Below are 24,537 nucleotides of genomic sequence, written 5' to 3' on the forward strand. Positions count from 1 at the left end.
CCCCGACGCCGACCACCCAACCCAGACCCAGGAAAGGGACTGTCCAACTAACCCTCAACACCACAATGACCCGCACCTTGAACCGTGCACCACTGAACCCCAACCCGGAAAACTCCACGACCAGCAACAGAGCGCAGACCCGCCCCCAGACCCAAACCACCCTCGCCAACTTAGTGGCACGATCCCAAACACACGCCGAGCCCCAAGGCACCCAACCCACACCGCCAGAAGACCCCCAGGAGCCGCCCCCACACACGCACGCACCCACACATGAGCACGGCTGCCCCCCCACTCCCCCAAGTGCAGCCCGCCCCACAAGGCGCTTGCGCCGCAATGACCAAATCAGCCCCCACAGCCCCACCAGACACCGTACCCAACAGGATACCACAACAGAAAACCAACAACCCCAGGTCCCACCGCCCGCCAACGACCCCACGCCACAACCCCGCCCAACATGGGCCCAAGTCCTCACAAACAATGCCACCGCAGTTGGTACCGCAGCACTCCACGTGCTAACCCGCCTATCACCCGCCCCACGACACCGACCCGACACCCCCACCAGTGCGGCCCGCCCCACACAACGCCCGCGCCAGGAATTACCAGGCAGCCCCACAACCCACACTGCAACCGCTCCCCCGGACCCACCGCCTACCAACCCCACCGCAACCCAGCCCGTAACGGAACAGGCAGCTGAACCTGCCGCCAGCTGGCTCCATGTTGTCACACACAATGTGCGCGGGCTGAGCAAGTTGTCAGGCCGGAAGGGCGGAAGGCATAGGGCGGGCATGTCTACCAGCCTGCACTGCACTCGTGTGCGTCTGTGCAAGGCATGGGGAGCCTGCGGGGCATGTGCGGGCAAGTTGTCAGGCCGGAAGGGCGGAAGGCAAGGGGCGGGCATGTCTACCAGCCTGCACTGCACTCGTGTGCGTCTGTGCAAGGCATGGGGAGCCAGCGGGGCTTGTGCGGGCAATATGGCAGGCAGGAACGGCGGAAGGCAAGGGGCGGGCATGTCTACCAGCCTGCACTGCACTCGTGTGCGTCTGTGCAAGGCATGGGGAGCCTGCGGGGTATGTGCGGGCAAGTTGGCAGGCAGGAACGGCGGAAGGCAAGGGGCGGGCATGTCTACCAGCCTGCACTGCACTCGTGTGCGTCTGTAACGGCATGGGGAGCCTGCGGGGCTTGTGCGATTTGGCAGGCAGGAACGGCGGAAGGCAAGGGGCGGGCATGTCTACCAGCCTGCACTGCACTCGTGTGCGTATGTAACGGCATGGGGGGCCTGCGGGGCTTATGCGGGCACTTTGGCAGGAAGGGCGGTAGGCAAGGGGCGGGCATGTCTACCAGCCTGCACTGCACTCGTGTGCGTCTGTGCAAGGCATGGGGAGCCTGCGGGGCTTGTGCGGGCAATATGGCAGGCAGGAACGGCGGAAGGCAAGGGGCGGGCATGTCTACCAGCCTGCACTGCACTCGTGTGCGTCTGTTTAAAGGCATGGGGAGCCTGCGGGGCTTGTGCGGGCGATTTGGCAGGAAGGGCGGAAGGCAAGGGGCGGGCATGTCTACCAGCCTGCACTGCACTCGTGTGCGTCTGTGCAAGGCATGGGGAGCCTGCAGGGCTTGTGCGGGCATTTTGGCAGTAAGGGCGGTAGGCAAGGGGCGGGCATGTCTACCAGCCTGCACTGCACTCGTGTGCGTCTGTGCAAGGCATGGGGAGCCTGCGGGGCTTGTGCGGGCAATATGGCAGGCAGGAACGGTCTCCCCGCCCATCCAAGCAGAACTGAACTCCCTCCGGGACCGCTTCCCGGCCATCTCCCGGCCGCTCTATGACGCGGCCACTGTCATCTGGACGGACGGGTCGTGCATCAAAATCGCAGTGGGAGACGACGGTGCCAAAATGAACCAGCTTGGCGCCTGCGCCTGGACAGCGACAACGGGCGAACCACTCTACGTTGAACCAGGCGGCCTGAACAGCACCAATACCATTCAGCGCGCAGAACTATCCGCCATCCTGGCTGCGCTAAGACACTACCGCCCCCGCGCGCAACTCCTGGGGCTGACTAAGCTAGTGATTGCCAGTGACTCGCTGGTCTCACTGTACCTTATACGCAGAGCAATTAGCGACCCAATGAAACTGACGCTGTCCAAACACAAAAACCTACTCAGCGACATTGTCAAGGAACTAAACGAGTGTGCCGACGAATTCCTCCCTGTCGTATTCCTAAAGGTACGCTCACACACAGGCCTGGCAGGAAACGATGAGGCCGACAAAGGCGCGGCCCTGGTAGCCCAGCGTGACGCGGGCGCAATGAGCCAAGCGGTGCACTTGCCACCTGACGAGCCCTGGGCTAACATATGGTGGCCCAAACGGAACTCCGACCTTTTACATCAGCGACCTGAACAGGGGAGTCCTGTCCTCACTACCCCCGCGGGCACAACATGGATTCACAGACAGTACAGCCGTCCTCGACAATTGGGCCGCCGCAGCAGATGGCGCGTGCCCTCAATCAAGCAACCTAACCCTGGCCAGCCCCGCCCGCCACCCCTGGCTGGTAAAACAAATCCTATATGCCAGATAAGGCTACCTATTCATAATAATAATAATTACAACGCCGGCCCATAGGGCCTGGCATGGATTAACGGGGCAAGGTGACTAGGGCGAGAGGGCCCGCCCCCCTCACGCTGACGCCTCACCACGAAAGAGTCACAACCTCCGAAACTACAACCTCCAAGTCCTAGGCCGCTCTTCAAAGTCCACTACATCCAAGCCTGCACACCTAGCATATCGAGCTAGGGAAACGCCGCGTTATAGTAGTGGAGCACTGCCAGTTCGTGCAAACCGAGGAGCCATGGCGCTCCTCCTCGAGCCTTGGATCTTGAGCCTTGTCTTGAACCTTGGACCTCGCCACTAAATCGGACTTCTGCACCACGACCTTTCTAGGTTGCAGCGGGCATAAGCCCGCAATTGCCACTAAGGGCAATTACCTATCGTTCGTGGGATCACCAATCGGTTTCGCACCAATCTTTCGCCTTTTGCATAATTGGGCTTTTATCCGGATTCGTACCCGGGTCCCTTCTGCCGTAAGGACGAGTCAAATCGCTAACTGAGTTAGCGATCCGGTGATAAGGCTACCTATTCAATGCCACCCTCAAACGCCGATATGGACTGGGCGGAAACGGGTTGTGCCCCCTCTGCGAGGCACCCGACTCAGGAGGGCATATACTTGGAGGGTGCTCTCAGCGGCAGATGAAAGGCGCATACATCAACCGCCACAACACAGCTGTACAGCGAGTGGCTAAATGCATCTCCAAAGGAAGCTATGGCGGGGGCTACATGGTAATGGACGCGGGCCCACTTGCGGACCTGCCCGAGTATGCATCCGGCCAAAGACCCCCCGCCTGGCTTTTCCGTAATGGCACACCCCCAGAGGTTATAGCCAGGCTCCGGCCAGACATTCTCTTCATCCCCGCCCTCGACACTACAATGACACAACGCGAAGACTATCGGCCACCCCGCAACCGCAGCCGCACACCAATCTATATCCTTGAAATAGGATACAGCTCTGACTCCCAACACCTACACAAACGAGAAGAGAAGTCCCAACAACACCAAGAACTCAAACAACTCCTAGAAGAAGCTGGATGGACCGTCCACTACTCACCCGCCGAGTGCATCGCCCTAGGCGTCACTGGTACCATACCCGCAAACCTGGTCCCACTCCTGACCACCCCAGGCGTGTCCCCCAAGGCGGCCAAAGCCTGCGGACACAAGCTCCACCACCACGCCGTCAATAGTGCTGGAGGCATAATTAAAGCCCGCAGGATCATGGAATACGGGCACACGAGGACCCCAGGGTGATGTCCCCAACCGGCCCCCCTTGCGTGGTGAGGCGGCAGGGTAGGGGATGGGCCCCTTCACTGACCCGCCTTGCCCCGATAATCCACGCCAGGCCCTACGGGCCGGCGTTTCGATTATTATTATTATTATTCCCCACCACAGCTCACTGACCTGCCAATGGCAATGTGAGGTTGCTGCCCCATGCTGCATCATTATTGCCTGGTGAATCGCGTGCAGCTCCTGCGCGCAAGTGGCACTGCTTGTGAGCAGCATGGGCACAAACTACATATGTCGTGCCTCGCCTCACCCTTGCTTGCCAGGGACGGGCACACCTCCAGCATGACGGCGGTGAGTTCCTCTATGTAAGCTGTCACCAGCTAGACAGGATCATACTAGGTGCTTACCAGGAGAGACCTAGAGCTAGGAGGACTTGTGATGCTAGGCAACTAGGCGGAGAGTAAGGAACTAATGAGAAAATATCATATACCATATAGTTTCTCATATAGTTTCTCATATAGTTCCTTACTCTCCGCCTAGTTGCCTAGCATCACAAGTCCTCCTAGCTCTAGTTCTCTCCTGGTAAGCACCTAGTATGATCCTGTCTAGCTGGTGACAGCTTACAAGTGGTATCGAGTTCCAGGACTAGGGATTAGCTACTAGCGAGCGAGCCCGAGCAGGCCGACTCCAATACCAAAAGCCGGCCCGGCCGCCAGGCCAGGGCCCGGCGCCAAAGGCAACCGACCTTCGGGCGGTCTTAAAAGGCTCTCAGAAGCCATACGTGGCCTGGTCGCTTTGAGCGCACCTCTATTGGCCCTGCATTGGCGGCCCGATACGGATAAGCCTCGCCTAGTCGCTTGGCACCGATCGTTGGCACGCACATATTGCCCTTTGGCTTGATCAAATAGCTTATAGCCAGCAGCACGCCACGATGGCAGACCCAGTTCCACCGGGTGTGTTTGCCGGATGGCGCATGTGTTTGCGCAAATACTATGAAGTCTACGAACTTCCCATACCTGACATCCTTGAGGATGGCAACGCGAGAGTGCTACGCTACCTTGCTAGCTCTCACGACTTTGACCTGCCTCCCGATGCCCTTGCCGCTCAGGCTCTCCTCCACCGGCTCAACGCCGAGCGTCAGAACTTCATGGCGGCAACCACACATCGTGACGATATGCCGGCCAATGCTGACGGTGAGCCTGAGGCACGGGTGGGCACGGCTGCGGGCACGGGCCCTGCCCGCACGGGGATTGGTGGCGCACTAGCCCTCACAGGCACAGGCACCGCAGCGACAGCCGCTGTCGACGCTGCGGCTGCATTAGCAACAGCCCCGCCACCGCCCACGGGCTTAGGCAACGACGCGCCAAGCGCTCACAATTCGCTGTCGCCTCTGCCACGTCCCCACGCAGATCTGCAGCCCCAGCTGCAGCCACCGCGCGTGATCAACGCCAGCCTGGCTGCTAACCCGGCTAGTGGCACACGGTACCATACCGCAGCTAGCAGCCCCGCGCACAGCGCCGGCAGCGACGGCCAGGATCCAGAGCGTCTCCGCCAGCAGCGCGACGCCGCCCTCGCAGAACTCGCGCGCGTGCGGAGGCAGAAAGAGCGCGACCACGCCACGGCCGTCGCCGCCCAGACGCGCCTCGCCGAGGAAGCCCGGCGCCTACTGGAAGCCCAGGAGAATGGCACAACGGCCGCCGCCGCGGCCGACGCCCCTCCTCGGCCCGCAGCCTCAGCCCCCGCTGGCCCGGCACCAGCAGCCGGCCGACCCGGCCGCCTGCTGGGCGGCATCCACGCCGCGCCCGGCGCCCTGCCCATCCCCCATGCGGACCGGCAGGAGCTTCAGCAGCACCACGCACACGTCGTGCCACAGCAGACGGTGATACGTGCAGAGCTCCCAACCACCAACGCAAACGGCGTGCAGCATCAGACGGCGATGCCGGCAGCCTCCGCGCACGGCGCTCAGGCCATGTCCATCAGCCAGGACCGCGAGGAAGGCGAGGTGCACCACTCGCGCCCCGCCGTCGACGATCCGCGGCCCGCCACGCTGGCCAGCCGCTGCGCCTCGACGCACTGCTCACGCACATCAACACATTCTGCAGCAGCGACATCGGCGCCGGCGCCATGGACCTCAGCCGCGATGTGGCCTCGCCAGTCCTCATGGCGTTCCTGAAGCGCCACATGGACGACATGGGCGTCCACTACGAGCCCCACATCGACCTGCTCATGAAGGGCAAGGGCGGCGCGTGGGCCCAGGACCCGCCAGTCGTCCGCATCGCCAACGGCGACGACCTGGGCTTCCAGGAGGTCCAGCCGCGCCGGGTACGTTTTGTCGATGAGGCTGGGGCAATCGGTAGCAATGGTGTAGACACGGTGGGCACGGCTGCGCCACTGCCCACCAGTGCCGGGGGAACGCTAGGCGTGGGGGCACCCGTCCTGGCGGGCGCCACTGACGGCTCCACGGCCCAGATGTCCCCGGCCCAGATGTCCCCGGTCACGTCTCCCATGCGCATGCAGCTGCACGCACAGGGACAGACGCACACCGCGCCTGATCCCGCCCCCGCACCGGCACCGGCACCGCACTATCGCGACCGTCACGATCACCGTGATGAACCTCGTGTCGTCATCCACGCATTCACGGGTGTGCTGAAGGGGACTATCACAAACATCGCCACATGGTTCGACGTGCTAGTGATGATTCTCTCACGCCGAGGGATCGATCCAGTGGCGAGCTTCCTGATGTACTTGGGAGGTCAGGCACAGCAGTGGGGACTGACGTGGTTCCGCGCGTGGGAGCGCGAGCACAACCGCCAGCCCACAGTTGACGAATTACGCCATGATTTCCTGATGCAATGGGATAACCCGCACCTGCACACTGCCTGGATGCCTGGGACCGGCAAAAATCGGACAGTATAACGTTTGCTGGCGCCGCACCGGTGGTTGGTGGCAGGCGCGTTGTCTGCCTACTTTACGCAGACGACCTCACACTGTGCGCTCTGACTGTCCATCGTATGCAATTCTTGCTCAACCGTCTGCATGAGTTCTGCACTGCGTTTGGTATGCGAGTGAACATTGCGAAGTGTGAAATTCTGGTCTTTGCACCGACGCCACACCAACGCCAAATTGGGATGGCTCAGGCATGTGCGCTGAGCTATGGACCGGACATGGTTCGCATCCCAATTAAGGAGCGCGCACGGTACCTGGGACTACATTACGGTCCTGCTACTACCTTTGACTCGTGCTATCAGGAGCTGATTGCAGCAGGCAAAAGAGCAGCTTTCGCACTACTTGCGGCCCTTGACAAGCGTGGTTGCTTGGCCCCTGACATCATGCACACGTGCTTCGAGGTGCAAGTAAGATCGGTGCTGTCATATGGTGTGGAGATTTGGGGCCCTGACGCACTGTATGCGCTGTTTGAGGGCACCAGCTACGGTGGATATGGTACCACTGAGGACAGGGCGCTGAGAGCCAAATGGCGCAAAGCTAGGTCACTGTTCGACAAGGCACTCACGGACCCCATGGTAGCGGCACAAACCGCGTTTCTGGCGCGTGCGGTAGGGGCCAGCCGGCCCACATACCGGTTGCTTTTTGCTGAATTCAGCACGCACCCATTGCACCTGCATTGGGCGCGGTTGACCTTTGGATTCTGGAACCGTATACTACGCCAACGTGACTCACTTGCCTATACGTTCCTTGAGGATGCTGTAAGAAGTGCTGTGGCTGGGGACTTTATGCGAGGCTGTTGGGTGAGCAAAATTTACAGTGTATGCAAGGCGCTGGGCTACGACTGGCTATCTAAGTGCCCCGATGGGGCCCACGGAGTGCAAGCGTGGATCATGCGCACGGAGCTACCAGTTGCAGAGCTACTAAGCACGTTCATGGATCAGTTAACAAGTGAATGGCGTGCAGAATGCCTAGCGGATGACCCGCGCTCCTTCCCTGAAGCAGAAGGACGCAGGCAGCCAGGGGCACCTGGCGTAAAAATGTGTCGTTTTTCGCGATGTCGGTGTATTCTGTTGATGTTGCATCATGTCGTGCTTTATCGCATTCTTGGTTTCTGCACCCGCGTGGCCTTGTTTGTAAAATTCCGCGGCGCCCTGATCTTAGCTTGTTCTTCGTTGTGATCGTGTGTCAAAAATTTGTTTTTGGCGGGATTCGAACCTGTGAGCACTACGCTAAGCTCCATAATCAGACCCTCCAGAGGAGGGTGTGCAAACTAGTTAGCGATCCGGTGATTCGGGCGGCGATACTCCTTAGCTTGGATGTGACAGACGGCGGTACTCCTTAGCTTAGAGTTCTTGGCAATGCAACTGTACGGGCGTACGACGGGGGCCCTCGCCATGAGTATAAAAGCAGCCCTCTTCCAGCCGTTACAGGTAGACCCAGACTTGAGCAACTTCACAACTTGCGCTACTGACTGCCTACTCTCGTGCCGCCTGCAAGCCCACTCCGCCTTCCGCTCTGGTCTACGTACGCGACGTCCAGCCCAGCTGCCAGCCCGGTTCCTCCACCCGGCCAGCCCCGCTGCACCGTGCGTGGGCCGGTTCCTGGACGGGTGTGGGGAACCGTACTACGGTCCGCACCCGTCAGTTACCCCATGGCCTACAGCGCGTCGTGTCCCCATGCAGCAGCGCCTCATGCCCAACTCGCCTGGCCGGCACCAGCCTTTCATACCAGTCTCAGCTCACCATATACAGCAGCCAGTCAGCCTTCGCGTCAGCCCGGCCGCAGCTAGGCAGCCACCCTGGTTTGTTTTCTGCGCCGGCCTCAACGTTTTGACAACCGCCATGCCGCACCCTCCTTTCTGCCGTTCTCTTTCCTCTTGTCCTCGCATGTACGTACTACTCCTGGCTCACCGCGGATGCCTGGCTGTGTTCCAGGACGCCGGAGTGGCGCAGCTTGGCGCGCGGTTATCTCGTCAAAGGTAACGTAGCAGTTGCGGTCGCTGCTCATGCTCACGCTTTCCTTTTTGCTTGTGCTAGCTCACTGGCCTCGGCTCTACAACGTCATGTTCGCTTGTGCGTGTTGCGTTCTTTCAAGCATATCAATAAGCATTCTGCGGGGCGATTGAGCGGACTGAACCTGCTTTGTTCTGCTATATGCGCCTCCGGACTCAAAGGAGTTAGTGGGGCCGCATGGACTACGACGCCATGTAAATGCTCATGCTCACACTGCCAACGCTGCACGACAGCGCTTGCACAATCACGAAGTGACGCAGACAGGCACGGTGTCCGCTTACATCACACAATTCCGCCTCATTATGCAAGACATTCCAGACATGCATATGAACGACCGCGTGGCTCATTTCCGCGCCGGCCTCCAAAAGGGACTGCAAGCCAAGTACGCATTCAAACCCGGCTCAACCGTGCCGTGGGATAACGTGTACGAGCTCATGAACCATATCCTCGAAATGACCAGTTTTGTCACCAACTTTGCCAACGGCAAAACCCAGCCATCAGTCGCTGCCGCTGACACGCCTGCCTCCCGTTCCCCTTCCCTGGCACGTGGCGGTATCAAGAAGGGCGGGCGCGCGCGCAACCACGGAAATGGTGGCCGCGCCGGCGGTGGCGGCCGCCACGGCGGCGGTGGCCACGGCGCTGGTGGCCACGCCGGTGGTGGCCGCGGCGGCGGCGGCGGCTACGGCCGTGGAGGCGGTGGCCACGACCGGGGTGGCCACGGTGGCGGCCACGGCCGCGGCGGACACCAGCACGGCCGCGGCGGAGGCGGTGGCCGCGGGCGCGGCAACCTCTGCCGCGGACCGTGAAGCCATGCTGGCGTATCTCCACGCCCAGCGCGAGGCTGACAACATGCAGGCCGGGCTGAACCCCAAGGTGCGCTCCATCCTAGGAATGTAGAGTGCCGGCGAGCGGGTTGAGGGCACGACTTTGGTAGATACCGAGTCAGTTGAGAGAGATGTTGCGGCGATAGGAGAGTTTACGCCGGCGGCGGCCATGGCAATAGCCGTTCAGATGGCGCCGCGTACGTTGGGTCTCTTGCCACAAGCGCGTTCGGTGGGTGACTACGGCCCCACAACGCAGGCGAAACAGGCTAGTACAACAACAGTTGCTCGTATTACAAAAGCAGTAGTCGGAACTGCTAGCCAGATTGACGAGAAGCCTGTGTACATTTGGTGCGGACCGGCCAGGATGGTAGATCCGGCCGTATTTCGCCTCCTGCAAGAGATAACTGGTGTTGCGTTCTCAATGGACGCGTCATGCAACCCCAACGGTACCAATTCTCTCTGTGCCCGCTACGCCACGCCGGATGAGTTCTGCAAAACAGACGTAGCCGGCGAAGCCCTCTGGTGCTGCGCCTCACCAACAGATGTGAGACAGTTTCAGCAGCACTACCAGCGCTGCAAGAGCAGCAACCCAAACAACACCTGCGCAGTGTTTGTCGTACCGAAGTCGCATCATTTGAAGCAGTACTCCTCTCAGCTTGGGTACAAGCTAGTGCACGAACTTCCGAAGGGCTCGCCCCTGTTCGTGTCACGCAACGGCACAGGCCAGCAGGGCCGGCTCCCCATGCCTCCCACCTTGTGTCCCGTTCAATTCTGGTACGATCCGCGCGCGAAGACCGCGTCGCTCGGCTCCCTAGGAGGAGACCTCAACAGCCGCGAGCTCACGTTCGATGCACACACGCACGGACGACGCCTAGTGGTGCTCCCCGACAGCGGTGCAGCCACAAACGGCCCCGAAGATGGCTTCACGTCACTAGCAACAGTGCAGAAGCTGGGCCTACGCCTCATGCCATCAAACACGGCTTCCGTGCGCCTGGCAGACAGTGGCTCCCAGGCCATAGTCGGCACAGTGCGCTTCACCATCCGAATGGGCTGCATCAGCGACACGGTAACCCTACTCGTTATGCAGAGAGGTCACGCATCAGCCGACGTGCTGCTGAGCGCAGACTGGATGAAACGCCGTGGTGGCAGACTCTGTTACGACACAGACACACTCTCGGTTCTGAGGGGGGCAAGATGCATTTACGTCAAGCCGCGTAGCTCTCAAGCACAACGCCTCATGAACCTCGTACTAGCAGTACATGTGTCCCAGTGCGGTATGGACGAAATGTCCCCGCGTCAAGCATGGAAAGCAATGAAACGCGGCGCCGAGGCATTCCTAATGCTCGTGCGACCCCAAGGCGAAGAGGCCCTATGGCACCCAAATGGTGGTAACGATCCAAAAACGGGGGTGACGATCCCCGGACAGGGGGTAACAATTGTTTCGGGCCCGCACGGCCTGGCACGCCCTGTTGCGGACTGGGCGGAGTGCCTTTCGTCGCCGACAAGTGAACATGCCGACATTCTAGTCTGCAAAGTGCGTATTGTAGTGACAGTTTGTGTTAAAACAGTCTATTATGTGAAGCCTTAAACTTATGTAGTCTTTGCGCTCGCGAACGAGGAAGTCTGGGGGCTGTAGACCGACTGTGTGACATTGTGACAGGGACCCTTGGGCGTGGTAACGATAGTAACGACCCGAAGCCAGGGGTAACGGGGCCTTCGCGAGGGGTAACAGGGCTCCTGCATGGGGTTCTCGCGGGCCTGACTTAACAAGCAGCATAGAGCGGCCCCTGATACTACTACACATATACTGATATAGTACCCTACATATACTGATACACTGCACTTCATGCCAGTGCCGCACTTCTGTTTCTCTCCCCCACTTTGCTCTCTCGCGCTTGCTACTTCTCTTCGTAACACAAATTTATGCTAGCTCAAATGTCAGTAGAACAAGAGCTGGCGGCAGACGCTGCTTGGCTGGTTTGGGACGCGAGTCCTCACGCTGGTGACTGCTCGTTGACCGGCTTGGCAACGCTGCTCACACGTCAGCTGCAGCCAGCTATTACGTGAGAGAAACGACTATGCCTCATAATCTATCAGCTGCGCTTCAAACGTCCGACCGAGAAGTCTCGGTCGCTGGCGTCAACAATGCCATTCAACATCGCGTTCTGTCAACATCACCCTCGCCCCGCACGCCGCGCCGCGTCGCGGAGGTGGTCCACGACCGCCGGAGTTGGATCAGGGTCGCTGCTGCCGCCCGGTCCGCCACAACATCCTGTCGGCCACGCCCGACCCTCGGTCGGCGCACGCCAACGACCTCGCAGGTTAGTCCGCAGGTTGAATGACGATGGGATGCGTTGAACCTAGTGGTACCTCGCAAGCCAGTGTGCATGGTTCATCTTCTCGCACTGTGTTGGGTTGTCTGGTGGAGCCCCCGCCTACAACTAGTGACTGTCTGCTGCCTCCCTTACTAGGTGTTTTTATGGCTCCCTTGCCACGGTATCACCGGGTCGCTAGTTTGCACACCCTCCTCTGGAGGGTCTGATTATGGCGCTTAGCGTAGTGCTCACAGGTTCGAATCCCGCCAAAAACAAATTTTTGACACACGATCACAACGAAGAACAAAATAAGATCAGGGCACCGCGGAATTTTACAAACAAGACCACGCCGGTGCAGAAATCAAGAATGCGATGAAGCACGACATGATGCAACATCAACAAAATGCACCGACATTGCGAAAAAACAGGAATTCAGGCTACCAGGTGTATCTATACACCATGCTTGTCGGTTTTGAAGCTCCAACATCGCGACGGACATATTGAACATGTATTTTGAGCGTGCAATGTTCGGAACACACACAACGAGCTCGTGAGCGCGAAATGGCGAGCCAAGCATGTCGAGACACCGACTGATTTTCACACCGCATCACTCAAGTCCCTAGTTGTTCGTAAGAATATGCATGCTGAACGCGTATTGCGCGCAGTGCATAATACAAGCTCAGGAGCGCGACATCGCGAGCCGAGCATATTGAGACCCTCCTCCATTTCCAAGCGATTTGCGTCCCCAAAGTCTTCTGACTATGCATATTAAGCGTGTATTCCGAGCTACGTTGCGAATAGAATCCAAGCGGTAAATGCCAAAAACAAATCCCGCGATCCATCTGTCGGCACGCGGGTACCACTCCGGGAGTCAAGGGCGGGATCGCCAGGTCTATGCCCAGACTGTCGCCCCGATCATGAATTGACATCCCATTACACATAATAAGGTCCCTGGATGGTGCTCGGGCATAATTTTGAGCGAGAGCTCAAGTTGAAATGCTATATGTCGCGCTCGCCAGGACCCCGCCAACTTAGCCTGAAGCTATTTTGATTACATCTATACGAGAATTAATGTCGACGGCAATAGATTCAGGCCCCAAACAGCGCATATGCGAGGTATGGGCTTCGGTCAATTTCGCGACTTGAGCCCTGATAAGCATAATTTGGACCTTTGCCGACCACTTCTGGCTGATGATGATGTTGGTTATGTACCTACAGAAAGGCGTTGTCTAATCCGTGCGGTAGGATTTGCCCCGGGGCAACGTCCAACGTGCGGGTTTGGCTGGGAAAACGCACCCCCCGGACGGCAGCCCAGTTTTCACCACGGGCAATAGCGGATAGGTCGGGTCAGCATCCTTGTACGAGTTATTGCTAATAGTGAAAAGGCCCGCGGAAGAAGGGGCTCCCGTACACCCCATCCAGCCGCCTGGTGGTACCCGCGTGTGCGAACACCCGCTGGCTAACAATAACCTCATCAAAGTGCAAGGGATTAACCAGGCCACACATCAACCTGTTGTAAACACGCAACAATCCAAAGCACGACAAGCAAGCAGATAAACAATACCCCGGCTTCACGCAGAGACAGGACAGGTAGAAACTAAACCCGAACGTACACGTTGCCCTACGCCTGTCTGTCAAACAGCTCAGTGACATACGTCCAGCCAGCGAAGCCAAGCATGATGGTCACCACACCAAACACCAACAAGAAAGTCACTGCTGTAAATTGCAGTCAGCACTCACCACCCACAAGGTACTCCACGCTTCCAGGTCATCTGTCAGTACACCTCGCGCATGTTAAAAACACTACGCTATCCTTGCTGGCCGGGACGCAGGACAACCCAGTGTTTACCGCCACATGCCAGATGTTGCAACCATGCATGCATTGAAGGCCTTGGTTATGAGGCAGCCATGCTAGCCTGAATGCGCACAATCATACCTGGCACCGCTACTGCTGTGCTCTGCGAGAGCCTCAATAGCCGCTGCCATTCAGCAGCTAGATCTGCCTCGGGCGTTAGCATGGTACGCAGCGCCTTTTTAAGCCGGCGCTCTTCGGCCCGCGAGGCCCACAGCGGGCGCACTAAATGTAACGCATGCAACCCACGAAACCTGGTGAGCATTACGTAAATTGAAGCCCGCCGCCAACTGCCGTGCTGCGGTTTGCACATATCCACCAGCCACAGTTCGTGCGGTGGCAGAGTTTGCCCCTGCGCAAAGTAATCGGTGACTGCATATGCAAGCTCCACACGAAAGCCCCAGCGCATCACAGGCAACCGCAGGGCTGCATGCTGCGATGTGAACATAGCACTGCACGGTAAAACAGGAATCTCCCCGACATCCAGGGCCTGATCGACAGACACCCGACCCGCATCAGGCCCGTCAGGGCGCACCATTACAGCCGAGGGCACGAACTTGAGGACATGCACGGGGGCAATGCTTGCATCTGGCAATGGTGGCTCGTTGAGATGCAGAACAATGCCGGTGCCTGTGGCACTGTTGTTGTTGATGTGATACAGACGCACATGCTCATTTGATGTAAACACGTAACGAATGCCAGCAAAGAATGCGCACACAGCGGGCACACCGCTATCATCGTCGGCCCCGCCAAGCGCCTCTAATTGATGCACATGCGAAATAGGTAAGCTGCTCCCGTCAGGCGACAAGTCCGCGCTACGCCACAGCAGCAGCTGCTGACGCTGCGCGAGCGCATGCAGCTGCACGAGCTGCAATGCCAGTGGAACCCGCACGACATGGCGCTGGACAACTGCAAAGGGCTGGGGCACGGGGTCAATCCCTGGCTTCGGGGGCCGCCAAACACGCGCGTTGAGCTGCTCGCACGCTGTGTCCAGATCTGCCTGAGAGATTTCCTGCACGCCACCAAACTTCTCCGCTAGCATGAAGAGAGGTTCGTTGTTGTCACCTACGCCTGCTTGCTGCCGATGCTGGTGAGTGAGAACGAACGCGAACGGCACCATATTCCACAGCTCCCGCCCCATGAGGTTCATGCTGCCCTCCGGATGCTCCAGCTGCCGGATCTGGCGCTCCATGGCCCCACCGTCCCCCGCGCCCGGCGCCAGCAGCCGCCGCAAGCTCTCCTCCGCAGCACCGCTATATAGCGGCACGTGCCGTGGCTGTGGCAACTGACGCAAGTCGCCAACAAGCAGGCCATGCAGATCTGACAGCGGCCCGTGATATAGGTGCGTGCTGTCTATACCCACGTGCCTCCGTGCCGCGTGCACATGCATGCAAATGCGCGCCCAGTGGGACAGCCCACACGTGCTAAACTCATCTAGGAAAATGAAGCGCACACCATTGAGGTTGCGCTCGACTCGATCGCGGTGAGGCGGACCAAACGTGCCAGCAGTCGCAAAGAAGGACGTGGTGCTGGTGCCGAGCACGCCTGGCGTAGAGTCCTGTAAATGGACCGTGATGGCAGCGGCCGAAGTCAACAGCATGATCATGTAAGGCTCCCTGGCTGCTAAACCCCCCCGCACGCACGAGCAGGACTAGCAGGACCAGTCCACCGCCGCGACACTTCACCTCAGAACTGAACCCCTCTTGCACCACACACCCCACACACCCCACACACAACTCACATGCAGCGCAGCGCGCCACGTGTAGCTCACGAGGGCAATGAGAGACTCGCAGCGGTGCTGGTATGCAAACCACAGCAATGCCTGCAGCACCCGCGACTTGCCGCTGCCGGCTTTGCCCGTGAGCACCGAGCACACGGGGGGCTGACGGACGCCGGCAGCCTCTGCTAGCAGGAGCTGCGCGTACAGCATGAACGCCTGCTGCTGGTCGTCGCTGAGGTTCCATAACCGCGCTGTGTCTTCAGGCGTCGGCTGCGAGTCCTCCGGGCAAAGCACGTACGGCGGCTCTGCACCAGGGTTCGCTGCATCGGGTCAGACGCCCTGCACCTCTGGGACGGCTGTGGTAACCGCCAATGGCGAGATGAGCACCAGCTTCGCTGTCACTGCCGCAGTGCCGCTGTTGTAAAGCAGCAGCTGCTGCTGCACTGCTCCCTGCGCCTGCGCGAGCGCCTGTGCGGCGTACTGCCCACCTAGGTCGTAATCATGCATGCGTTGCTGTGCTGCAGCCAGCCGCTCGTGCGTCCACTCCTATGTGCTGCGCACTACTGCCGCCGCCGCTGTACGCCCAACCGCTGGCCATGCATTGGCGCGCGGGATCTGGGCAACCACGGTGGTCGCCTCTGTAGTCAGACCGCCACCCAGGCCGCCGTGCACAACGCGCTGCAGCAGCCCTGCCCGTTCCGTCTCCGATAGCGCACAACCCTGCCAGAGCTCCGCTGCGGGCGCTGCGCTACGCCTAACATCGGGTTCCTCATCATCCTGCGGCTCTGCCTCCAGGTCGTCCATGCCCTCCACCGGCACGCCCTCCAACAGTGCCTCCTCCGCCGCATCCTCAGCGGTGCCCTCCGCCTCCGCCTGCAGCTGCCGCCGCTCCTCCGCCCGCATTCGCACACGCGCAAGCCCATCCACGTGATCGAGCATACGGCACGCGATGCGCACATGCAGCGACTGGCCGTCCGCCGGCTGTGCAAAGCACCGCTGATAAGCTGCCCATGCGCCGTTGCTGAGATCGAGCATGTCGTCACAGCTGTAGGCGGCGAAGTTCGCGAGCGCAAACACTGCATAGCGCTCCAGCACCTGCGGATCGTCCACGCCGTCCGCAGGCCGCACAACGGGGTCACACACCGGCTGCGGCACGTACGGCCGCAGCCGGCGCCGCCACACGCATTTACTGTACTCTGGGTGCGCGGGATGCAGGCGCAGATGGTGCCCTTGCGCTCCATCTGGCCTGGCCGAGTGCTGCGGGGTGGTGGGCACACATGCAGTTCTTTGCTGCTGGGCCCTGCCGAAGTGGTGCTGCAAGACATTATAACACATGCGAACCTACGGACTGAACACCCCTGCACCCCATAACTCCAGGCGTGCAAGCTGCCGCGCACGCAACCTCGTACCTTATAAAACAACATGGCCATCATCATAGGAGACAGCTCGCGCAGCGCCTCGCCGCGGTACAGGTAGTCTTTCAGGTAGCTTGATGACCGGTAACGAGCAGGTGCGACGGCGGGCTGCTCTTGCTGCTGTACGCTTCCGCTGGGCCCGGGATCTGGGACATCGCTAGCGATTGTGCTGGCGGCCGGAAGCTGGCCTTCCCCTCTCGGACTCCCGCCCGCTCCAACGCTGGCCATTGTACGCACGAGCCGCAGCTGGGTGTCTCTGGGCCTGAGCTCCGGGTCCGCGCGCTTCAGCTGCGACTGCACATGCTGCGAGAACATCCTGTAATCGATGGCCCTGAACTGGTGGCTTTCGTGCGCGTCGGTGCCCCGCATCAGCAGCAGCGCCGCTGCTGGAGCGGAGAAGGTCTGCTGGGCTGTTAACAGGTTGATGGCGTGCGCAAGGTTGAACATCCCCTCCCGTTGCACCGCAGCCGCGCCGACAGGCCGCGCAGTGCGCAGCGCGGCCACAGTCGCGGACTGCTGTGCGCGCCCGTCACCTCCGCCGTGAGCTGCGCCTGTGCCAGCGTGCTGCTCTCGCCTGCAGCTGACACACCTGCAGTAGGAGGCTGGGGCGCCCAGGCAGAGGCGCTGGCGTCCGCAAAGGCTGCGAAGGGATGCCGTAGCTGATCCAGCACGTCCTGGATCGGCAGGTGCTCGCTCTCAATCCCGGCCTGCTGCTCTGGCGTCATGAGGTGCATGCGCCGCCGCAGCATGGTGGCTGCGGCTATAAGGGCCCTGCTGCCCTGCACTGCTTCAGACTTGGTGGCATACTTCAGGGCATAGTCCGCTGCGTCCGCGGCAAGCTGCTCAAGGCTGGGCAGCTGCGGCCGCCGCTCCCACACAGGGTCCGTGCGCGGAATGCCCTCGTGCCGCTGATCCCATAGCTCGCGCGTGCGCAGCCAGCGCCCCACGTCACACGCAAACGTGACGGTGTGATTGCAAGGCACTGCCAGCAGCAGGGCCACCATATGCGAGACCATGTAGCGGCCATACCGCTTGAGGTGCACGCACACCGACTGCTCGTGCAGGTACGTGGTGAGCCAGTGCAGCATCCGAGGCAGCCGCATGCGGCAGTTGCTGTCCGTGGCATGCTTGCTGTGTGACGTGGTGCACGTGCCGTCGAAATAGAAATAGAAATAGATACACCCTGCCGTAGGCAAGTGGTGTGGATTAATGGAGTGGGGGGAGATGAGGAGGTGGGCCAGGCCCGCCTCCTGTACGCCCCCACTACCGAGCATTAGGCGGCGGGCATCGACCACGGCAGAGGTTGCTTAGCGATAAGTTGGTGCGTAACGTCGGTTCAGACCCGAGTTCGATCCTCCCCAAATTCGGTACAGGGGAAACCTCCGTGCGTATTCAAATCACGCACAGGCGCTCCGCAGGGACCGCACGGCTCTTCAGTCGTGTCCTTGTCATCCGTGGCTAACGTCAGATAAGAGAGCGGTCGTGAAGTGCCGGCAAAGGGGCCGGACTCTGGAGCGATCTAGAGTTTCAGTTGAGATGTTGCCCGACAGTCGGCATTACCTGATCCCCCGATCTCAGGTACCGAAAGCCGTGAGGGTAGATCATCCGAGCTGAACATGGATAAGACACCAGGGGCTTAATCCACCCCGCTCCCACCGGTGGGCAGGACCGGCAAATGATAAGGTGGTCGTGGTGACTTCCCGCCTTCTCTCGAACTGGGTTGAGAGATGATCAGCGAAGGCGTTGCCCCGTTAATACATGCTAGGCCCTATGGGCCAGCGTTGGGATTATTATTATTATTATTATTATTAGGCGGCGGGCGTGCAGGCTAGGCCTGCACCCTGCCGGGATGCTACGTCCCGCCGGGGTTGCCAGGTGGCAGTCCCCGTTCGAGGCGCCGTCTGGTCAGGACTATATGATTGAGGGTGGCGACTGCGTGGTCGTGTAGGGTGTCGCAGCACTGCCTGGCTTTGTGGGAGGTGACGCCCAGGGAGGTGAGGAGGGGTTGGAGGTCCTTGTGGATTGTTCCTGCAAACCCGAGGCTGATGGCGCTCTGCGGAGTGTATTGCACTTTCCATCCCGCTTCCCGCAGGTCGGCTGCGAGGGCTTGGTGCTGTTGTGCTTTTTCGTGTTGCTTGGCGGCGTGGTTCGTGTCGGCTGTGTATCCGGCTTCAATGATGTGGATGGTGTCATGTTCGCTGGGAAGCACGACAAAGTCTGGGTTTAGGGCTGCGGCGAGGGAGATTGAAGGAATTAGTAGTATGTCGGGGCGGTAGTGTAGGTGGCGTCCTGCTGGTTTGCCCTCCTGGTCGGGAAGCAGCCATGGCGGCAGACGGTTGTCAGCTGCGTAGTCTGGCAGATCGTCTTTAGACGTGGCGTCCATTACCATGTAGCAGCCGCCGCAGTCACCGCGGGAGATGGCTCGTGCGATGGTCTGGACTGCAATGTTGTGTCGTTTAATGTACATTGCACGGAGTTGGGGGTTGTGGCAGCCTCCCAGTATGTGGCCGCCGGAGTCGGGTCCGCGGCAGAGTGGGCATGGGGCGGGGTTATCAGGGCCAGCGCGGGGGGCTCGGCGGCCTGTAACTGTGCGGCCAAAGCGGGCTGCGAGTTTGTTGTTCCACAGTTGCCCGTAGAGGTAGTCCATGCAGCGTTTGGCTTTGCGGTGCCGGCCTGATTGCAGGTTCATGGTTCGGGTGCTGGATTTAATATCCAGGTCTGGGATGGCGTTGGCGACGAAGCCAGTGTAGAGAGTTTCGCGGGTGTGGCCTTGGGCGATGTGCGGGGCCGCGAGCGTGGCGATGCCGCGGTTGAGGTCGTGCGCGTAGTGTCCTTCGTTCTTGTCTCGTGGCGCCCCTTCCGCAGTCGGTTTTATAGTTTTACGTATCCAATAGTATTTACTACGCGGGTCGTTATCGGATTCCTCGACCAGCCACTCGGCCCCGGGCATCCGTTCTCCCTTGGCGGTTTTCACCGCCGCCTGATCTGCGAGTTCATTGTGCGTAATCCCTGAATGTGCTTTGACCTTAAGGAGGTTTGTCCGGCGGCCGGCGTGGGAGCGGCGTTTCAGGAGCGCGAGGATGTTATCCAGCAGCGCTTTGTGTTTGCTGAAGGTAAGGAGTTGGGGCTGGTTGATTGTTTTGCGGATGAGGAATAACGACGCAGCGGAGTCTGTGTAGACTGTGACTTCGGGGAGCGCTTGCACTTCGTCTAGCTTGCGCACTTGGTGTATTGCCGAGAGCTCGCATCGTGTTATGGTGTTGCAGCCGTGATGTCCAGGGTTGACGTCAATCTGATACGTTTGGGACGTGCGGGCATCGATCGCTGCGGCCCCCCACGCGCTGGGCTGGCCAAGGGCGTCTTTCTGCACTGAGCCATCGGTGTAGAAGCCTTCACAGGGGTTGAGGCGTAGGGGTTGGGTGGCCGCGAACGGGGCCAGGGTGGCTGGCGTGGCCGGTACGGGAGGGGGTGTTACCCGGGGGGCTGCCGGGCGGGTGCGGGTCATCCGGCGGACCTGTTTGGTCACCCACCGTGTGTGGGCCCAGGTGAGTTGGGGCTGCGGTTCGATGGGCATGCCTGAGAGGTATAGAGACGTGCCTAGGGCGTCGCGTATGGACTGGGCAAGTCGGGCTCCGGGTGTATTGCTGACCAGCACCAGGTCGTGTTTCAAGGTGAGGCCTGCGTCGTTGGGGTGTGGGCAGAGAAGGGCGTGCGTTGCTGTGGCGGAGATGCTGCCAAGGAGGGTGACTCTGGGGTGGGCGAGGTATCTTGTGTATGGCGCGTTGCGTTGCGTGGGGAGGAGGATCAGCGTGGCGTTGGTTGGCGGGTGGGGGGTGTTCGTAAGGGTTTCGGTGTATTCGGCCCATGCCAGTGCCCATCGTACCGCGTGAGCTCCGTCTTCGGTGTTGGGTTCGGGGTAGGCGACAGCAATTCCATCCCATGGCTGGGAGTACGCGTCATAGTTGGCCCCAAAGAGCATGTCTTCTTCATACAGTGTGTAGTAGGTGGTGGCGGCTTCCGAGACGTTTAGGGGGGATGCGAAGAGCTCTGTTGTGCTGCCTATTGCTGTGTGCAGGGTTTGTGTCAATCCGTCGCACAGAATGCGTTCCCCTTTTTCAGTGACAGGGTGGGATTTGGAGCCGCCCCCGGGTTTGTATCGGAGGAGCAGGCGGGCGATGGCCGCCGCAAAGCCTCTGCCCTGGTCGTATTTAGCGTGCGCTTCGGGCCAGGTTGTTTGTGCATGCTGGTAGCGTTGCCAGAGGAGGTTAAGCCGCTCTGCTCTGATGGTGCCTTTGCACCGTCCGCGGGGGTCGTATACATGCGCCATGTGAGTGCTGTGTGCCGTGGAGCCAGGGTCGGGAAGGATACCGAGCTGGATGGTGTAGGTTTGTGTGGGGCAGATGTCCCGGCGGGGGTTACATGGCTCGACGTTGATGTCTACGTAGTGGCGCAGAGTGCGTTGCCCTCGTGCGGTGTCGTTGCTGGCATCTGTCCAGCGGCCCTGTCGCTGGTCAGGGTTTAGGTGTGTGTCGCTAGCGGGGGCCTGGGGGCGGGGGGCCGGGGGGACAGCAAGGCGGGCGTGCAGGGCGTCCAGGAGGTCCTGTTTGTTGTCTTGTGCCTCCAGGGTAGCGGCGGGTTCTTCCAGGTCTTCCCATTCCACCAGGACGCGAGGTTCATTATCCGGGGTAAGGAGCCAGGTAAGGCCGCCGGGTTTGGGGCGGTAGCGGTTCCGGGCGTAGAGGGTGAGGGAGCCGGGGGTGATGACGGTGGGTTCCCACTGGACTCGGTAGTGAGGCGAACCTTTGCTGGTGGTGCGGGCTATTACGTGCTGCACCCGCTCCTGGTGTCCATACAGGGTGTTGGTGGTGGTGAGGGCTTTGGTGCGGTAGGTTTCGCTGAAGTGCTTCCAGGTGTCGGACGTGGCGGCCAGGTACGCGTCTTGTTCCTCCTGGTTGAGCTTGTGTCGGTGTGTGAAAGTGGTTGGGGGCGTGGGGCCCAGAAGTAGGCGTCTGAGGTGTGCTTCGGGGTTGGGGGGCTTGGATTGGCCGATGAGGCTGGGGGCGATGTCGAGCAGGTCTGCGCAGTGTGCGTCGGTAAGTGGGTCAAGCGCGGGGTCCCAGTCGAACGCTTTCGGTGCGTCCGCTGGCGGGGCTCCCCGTCCTTCGGGTTCTCTGACCATTTTAATGCAGGCCCGCTTACGTTGATGTGTGCCCGGCCGGCGTGTTTGTGCAGGTGTCTGGTTTTCGCCATCGCTGTGGGCGTCCTCATGTACTGTCGCCGTGGCGGCGGTGGCGGTGGTGACAGCGGTGGTGGCGGCCGCGGCAGTTCCTCCGGCATGGGCGGTCGGTTCGGCGGCAGGGGCGCGCTGGCGAAGGAAGCGGTTAAGTGTGCCCCAGTCAACGGCGGTAGGTGCGGTGTGGGTCGTGTGGAGGCCGGTAAAGGTGTGCCCGTCTGGGAGAGTGCGTTGGGCAGCGGTAAGGGGAGCGGTGCTGTTGTGGGTTTTGGCTCGGGCTCGGGTTTCAGCGTGGAGTGCGAGAGTGAGACGGTTGAGGGCTATCCTGTGCCGCCTTTGGGCCCTCGGCCATGTGTTCCTTAAAGTGTTGGCATCGATGACGCAGGTGCGGTCCGGAGTGAGGAGCTCGCGGAAGTCGCTGGTGAGTTCAAGGAGGGGTTGAATCAATCGGAAGGGTAGGGCCTGTTCCGCGTCGGCGCCTGGCGGCGCGGTGCGTGTAAGGAGGGCCGACAGACCGTGGAGCGTGGTGTGGTATGCGCTGCCCTTTTGGGTCAGCTCCAGCCCCGCGTCTTTGATCAGCGAGAGTTGTCGTAGGTTGGTGTAAAAGCGGCACTGCGTGTGGAGTTGATCTGCGGGCACTCTCTGTGCCACACTGTGTTGCAGGTGGAGCATGGCGCGGGTGACGGCACCCAGTCTGCCCCCATCGTTTAAGGCCTGGACGAGGGCCTTGCCTGCGCGGCGGACATATAGCTCGCGGATGCTACCCACCCCCAGGCCAAGGGTGTGAGTGGGCTGGAGGATAGCGCGGGTGGGGAAGCCGCGTTTCAGGCCGTAGCACATTTTTGCAGTGCTTGCGATGAGCGCGTCGAGGCTGGCCACGTCGTGTGTGCTGTACGGCATGAATGGTAGGCTGTAGGCCACTGCTGGGTGGATGGTGAATTGTATCATCCGGAGTTTCTGGTCCGGTGTGGCGAGTGATGTGGCGATGCGTTGCCCTCGCTTCTTAATTTGTTCCCGGATGTACTGCACTTGTGCACTCCAGTCTAGGGTAGGGGTGATGTGGATGCCAAGGTATTTGTAGGATTCATGGGGGGGCTTGTATGGGATAGCGGTGCCATCTATGCGGATTTGGCCTTCAAGCATTCTGGCGAGCGCTGCCTGGTGGGGCTTGCTGCGGGGGCCACCGAGGGTGGGATCGGCGCGGGCGCGGCCGTGGAGTATGCCTTGTAGTTGGCATTTGGAGACGTTGACTTTAAGGCCGCCCCATGCTGCATATTTCTCAATTTTTTCAACCTGGATTCGTAGATTTGAGATTTGGGTTGTGGCTGTGACCAGGTCATCAGCGAAGGCGCCGGAGCTGAGGTTATGTTTGTCGTTTTCGGCTTTGGTGAGGCATCCGTATTGGTACCCGCGCCCGCCAACGTGTAGCCACCGGAGCAGCGGTTCAATAAAGATGATGAACAGTAGGGGTGATAGGACGTCACCCTGCACTGTGCCTCGTTGGATGGGGATGGGGGGCGTGGTGCCGTGCTCAGTGCGAACGCTGGTGGCTGCCTTGCCGTAGAGGTCCCGTACCACCTCAATCAGGTCGGTGGGGTAGCCTAGGCCGTGCATGACAATGAGCAGTTTGTCGTGGTCTATCGTGTTGAATGCGGAGGTGAAATCAATGTACAGTAGGAAGAGGTCGCGTCCGGTGGTGGCGGCGTCTTCTATGGCGTGGAGCAGGTTTTGGACTTGCCGCTCGGTATTGCGGCCTCTGAGAAAGCCTTCTTGTGACTCCGTAAAGATGTGGGCTTGTTCGCTAAACAGGGCGGCATTCACAGTGATGAGGGAGGTATACAGCTTGTAGAGGGTGTTCGCCAGCGCGATGGGCCGCGTATTCTGTATCAGCAGGGGGTCTCCTTTTTTGGGTAAGAGGACGGTGTCGGACTGTGTCCAGTGTGTAGGGATGTGCGCTTTTACCCACATGAGAGTCATGAGTTGGTGTATGGCTGCTTGTAGGCTGGTGGGTATTGTCTGGAGTAGTTCGTTCGGTATTCCGTCGGGTCCCGGGGCCTTGCGGCGAGACAGGTGGTTGACGCAGCCAAAGAACGTGGTGCTGTCAGCAATACCTGGCAGTAAGGTGGCGGGCGCGTCGGTTGGCTTAGATAGGGCCGGCATTCGGTCGGGTGCGTCAGGCCGGCTCCAGGGGTACTGTTTCTCGCTGTCGGGTATGTTGTATTGTCCTGTGCGGGGGCCGTTGATGGGTAGGAGTTGGGCGGTGAAGTGCTGGTGGATGCTGTTTAGAATTTTTTCGGGCTTGGTGTGGACTTCTTTGGTGATGGGGTCAGTGAGGGCGGGCGTGCCACGTGGCTGGTCCGTCTCATCGAAGATCTTCTGGTGTGCGCGCCTTGG

The 24,537-nt window shown here is 60.2% G+C and overlaps 4 protein-coding genes across 4 annotated transcripts; 2 read left to right on the forward strand and 2 right to left on the reverse strand.

Moving 5' to 3' along the window:
* Positions 1–4,385: 4,385 nt before the first annotated feature.
* On the forward strand, positions 4,386–8,177 carry CHLRE_37g759797v5 (uncharacterized protein). The gene is made up of 3 exons (XM_043073036.1): positions 4,386–5,019; positions 5,236–5,705; positions 5,882–8,177. The coding sequence occupies exons 1-3, from the start codon at positions 4,758–4,760 to the stop codon at positions 6,740–6,742; spliced, it is 1,593 nt and encodes a 530-aa protein (XP_042914034.1). The 5' UTR covers positions 4,386–4,757; the 3' UTR covers positions 6,743–8,177.
* Positions 8,178–8,184: 7 nt separating this feature from the next.
* Positions 8,185–9,715, reverse strand: CHLRE_37g759847v5 (uncharacterized protein). The gene has a single exon (XM_043073037.1). The coding sequence runs from the start codon at positions 9,666–9,668 to the stop codon at positions 9,282–9,284; it is 387 nt and encodes a 128-aa protein (XP_042914035.1). The 5' UTR covers positions 9,669–9,715; the 3' UTR covers positions 8,185–9,281.
* Positions 9,716–12,243: 2,528 nt separating this feature from the next.
* CHLRE_37g759897v5 (uncharacterized protein) lies at positions 12,244–18,085 on the reverse strand. Its single transcript, XM_043073038.1, has 7 exons — positions 17,500–18,085; positions 16,905–17,320; positions 16,096–16,641; positions 15,517–15,765; positions 14,311–15,060; positions 13,220–13,922; positions 12,244–13,135 (listed from the first exon to the last, which is right to left on the reverse strand). Exons 1-6 carry the CDS (start codon positions 18,011–18,013, stop codon positions 13,917–13,919), a joined length of 2,481 nt encoding a protein of 826 aa, XP_042914036.1. The 5' UTR covers positions 18,014–18,085; the 3' UTR covers positions 12,244–13,135; positions 13,220–13,916.
* A 290-nt stretch (positions 18,086–18,375) lies between these two features.
* On the forward strand, positions 18,376–22,037 carry CHLRE_37g759947v5 (uncharacterized protein). The gene is made up of 2 exons (XM_043073039.1): positions 18,376–18,488; positions 19,003–22,037. The coding sequence occupies exons 1-2, from the start codon at positions 18,447–18,449 to the stop codon at positions 19,135–19,137; spliced, it is 177 nt and encodes a 58-aa protein (XP_042914037.1). The 5' UTR covers positions 18,376–18,446; the 3' UTR covers positions 19,138–22,037.
* Positions 22,038–24,537: the final 2,500 nt, after the last annotated feature.

This window comes from Chlamydomonas reinhardtii, assembly GCF_000002595.2.
Source record: "Chlamydomonas reinhardtii strain CC-503 cw92 mt+ unplaced genomic scaffold scaffold_37, whole genome shotgun sequence".
In the NCBI taxonomy this organism is placed as follows: domain Eukaryota; kingdom Viridiplantae; phylum Chlorophyta; class Chlorophyceae; order Chlamydomonadales; family Chlamydomonadaceae; genus Chlamydomonas; species Chlamydomonas reinhardtii.

Bases quoted from the DNA above. Each gene is read 5' to 3' on its own strand.
- CHLRE_37g759797v5 (XM_043073036.1), top strand. From the start codon at position 4,758: ATGGCAGACCCAGTTCCACCGGGTGTGTTTGCCGGATGGCGCATGTGT. The intron at 5,020-5,235 runs GTGAGCCTGAGG...GTCCCCACGCAG, and splicing joins TATGCCGGCCAATGCTGACG to ATCTGCAGCCCCAGCTGCAG. The intron at 5,706-5,881 runs GTGATACGTGCA...CACGCTGGCCAG, and splicing joins ACGTCGTGCCACAGCAGACG to CCGCTGCGCCTCGACGCACT.
- CHLRE_37g759847v5 (XM_043073037.1), bottom strand. From the start codon at position 9,668: ATGGAGCGCACCTTGGGGTTCAGCCCGGCCTGCATGTTGTCAGCCTCG.
- CHLRE_37g759897v5 (XM_043073038.1), bottom strand. From the start codon at position 18,013: ATGCGGCTGCCTCGGATGCTGCACTGGCTCACCACGTACCTGCACGAG. The intron at 16,642-16,904 runs GTACGAGGTTGC...TACGTGCCGCAG, and splicing joins TGGCCATGTTGTTTTATAAG to CCGGTGTGTGACCCCGTTGT. The intron at 15,061-15,516 runs GTGAGTTGTGTG...GACTTGCGTCAG, and splicing joins CGTGGCGCGCTGCGCTGCAT to TTGCCACAGCCACGGCACGT.
- CHLRE_37g759947v5 (XM_043073039.1), top strand. From the start codon at position 18,447: ATGTTGCCCGACAGTCGGCATTACCTGATCCCCCGATCTCAG. The intron at 18,489-19,002 runs GTACCGAAAGCC...CGCTTCCCGCAG, and splicing joins ACCTGATCCCCCGATCTCAG to GTCGGCTGCGAGGGCTTGGT.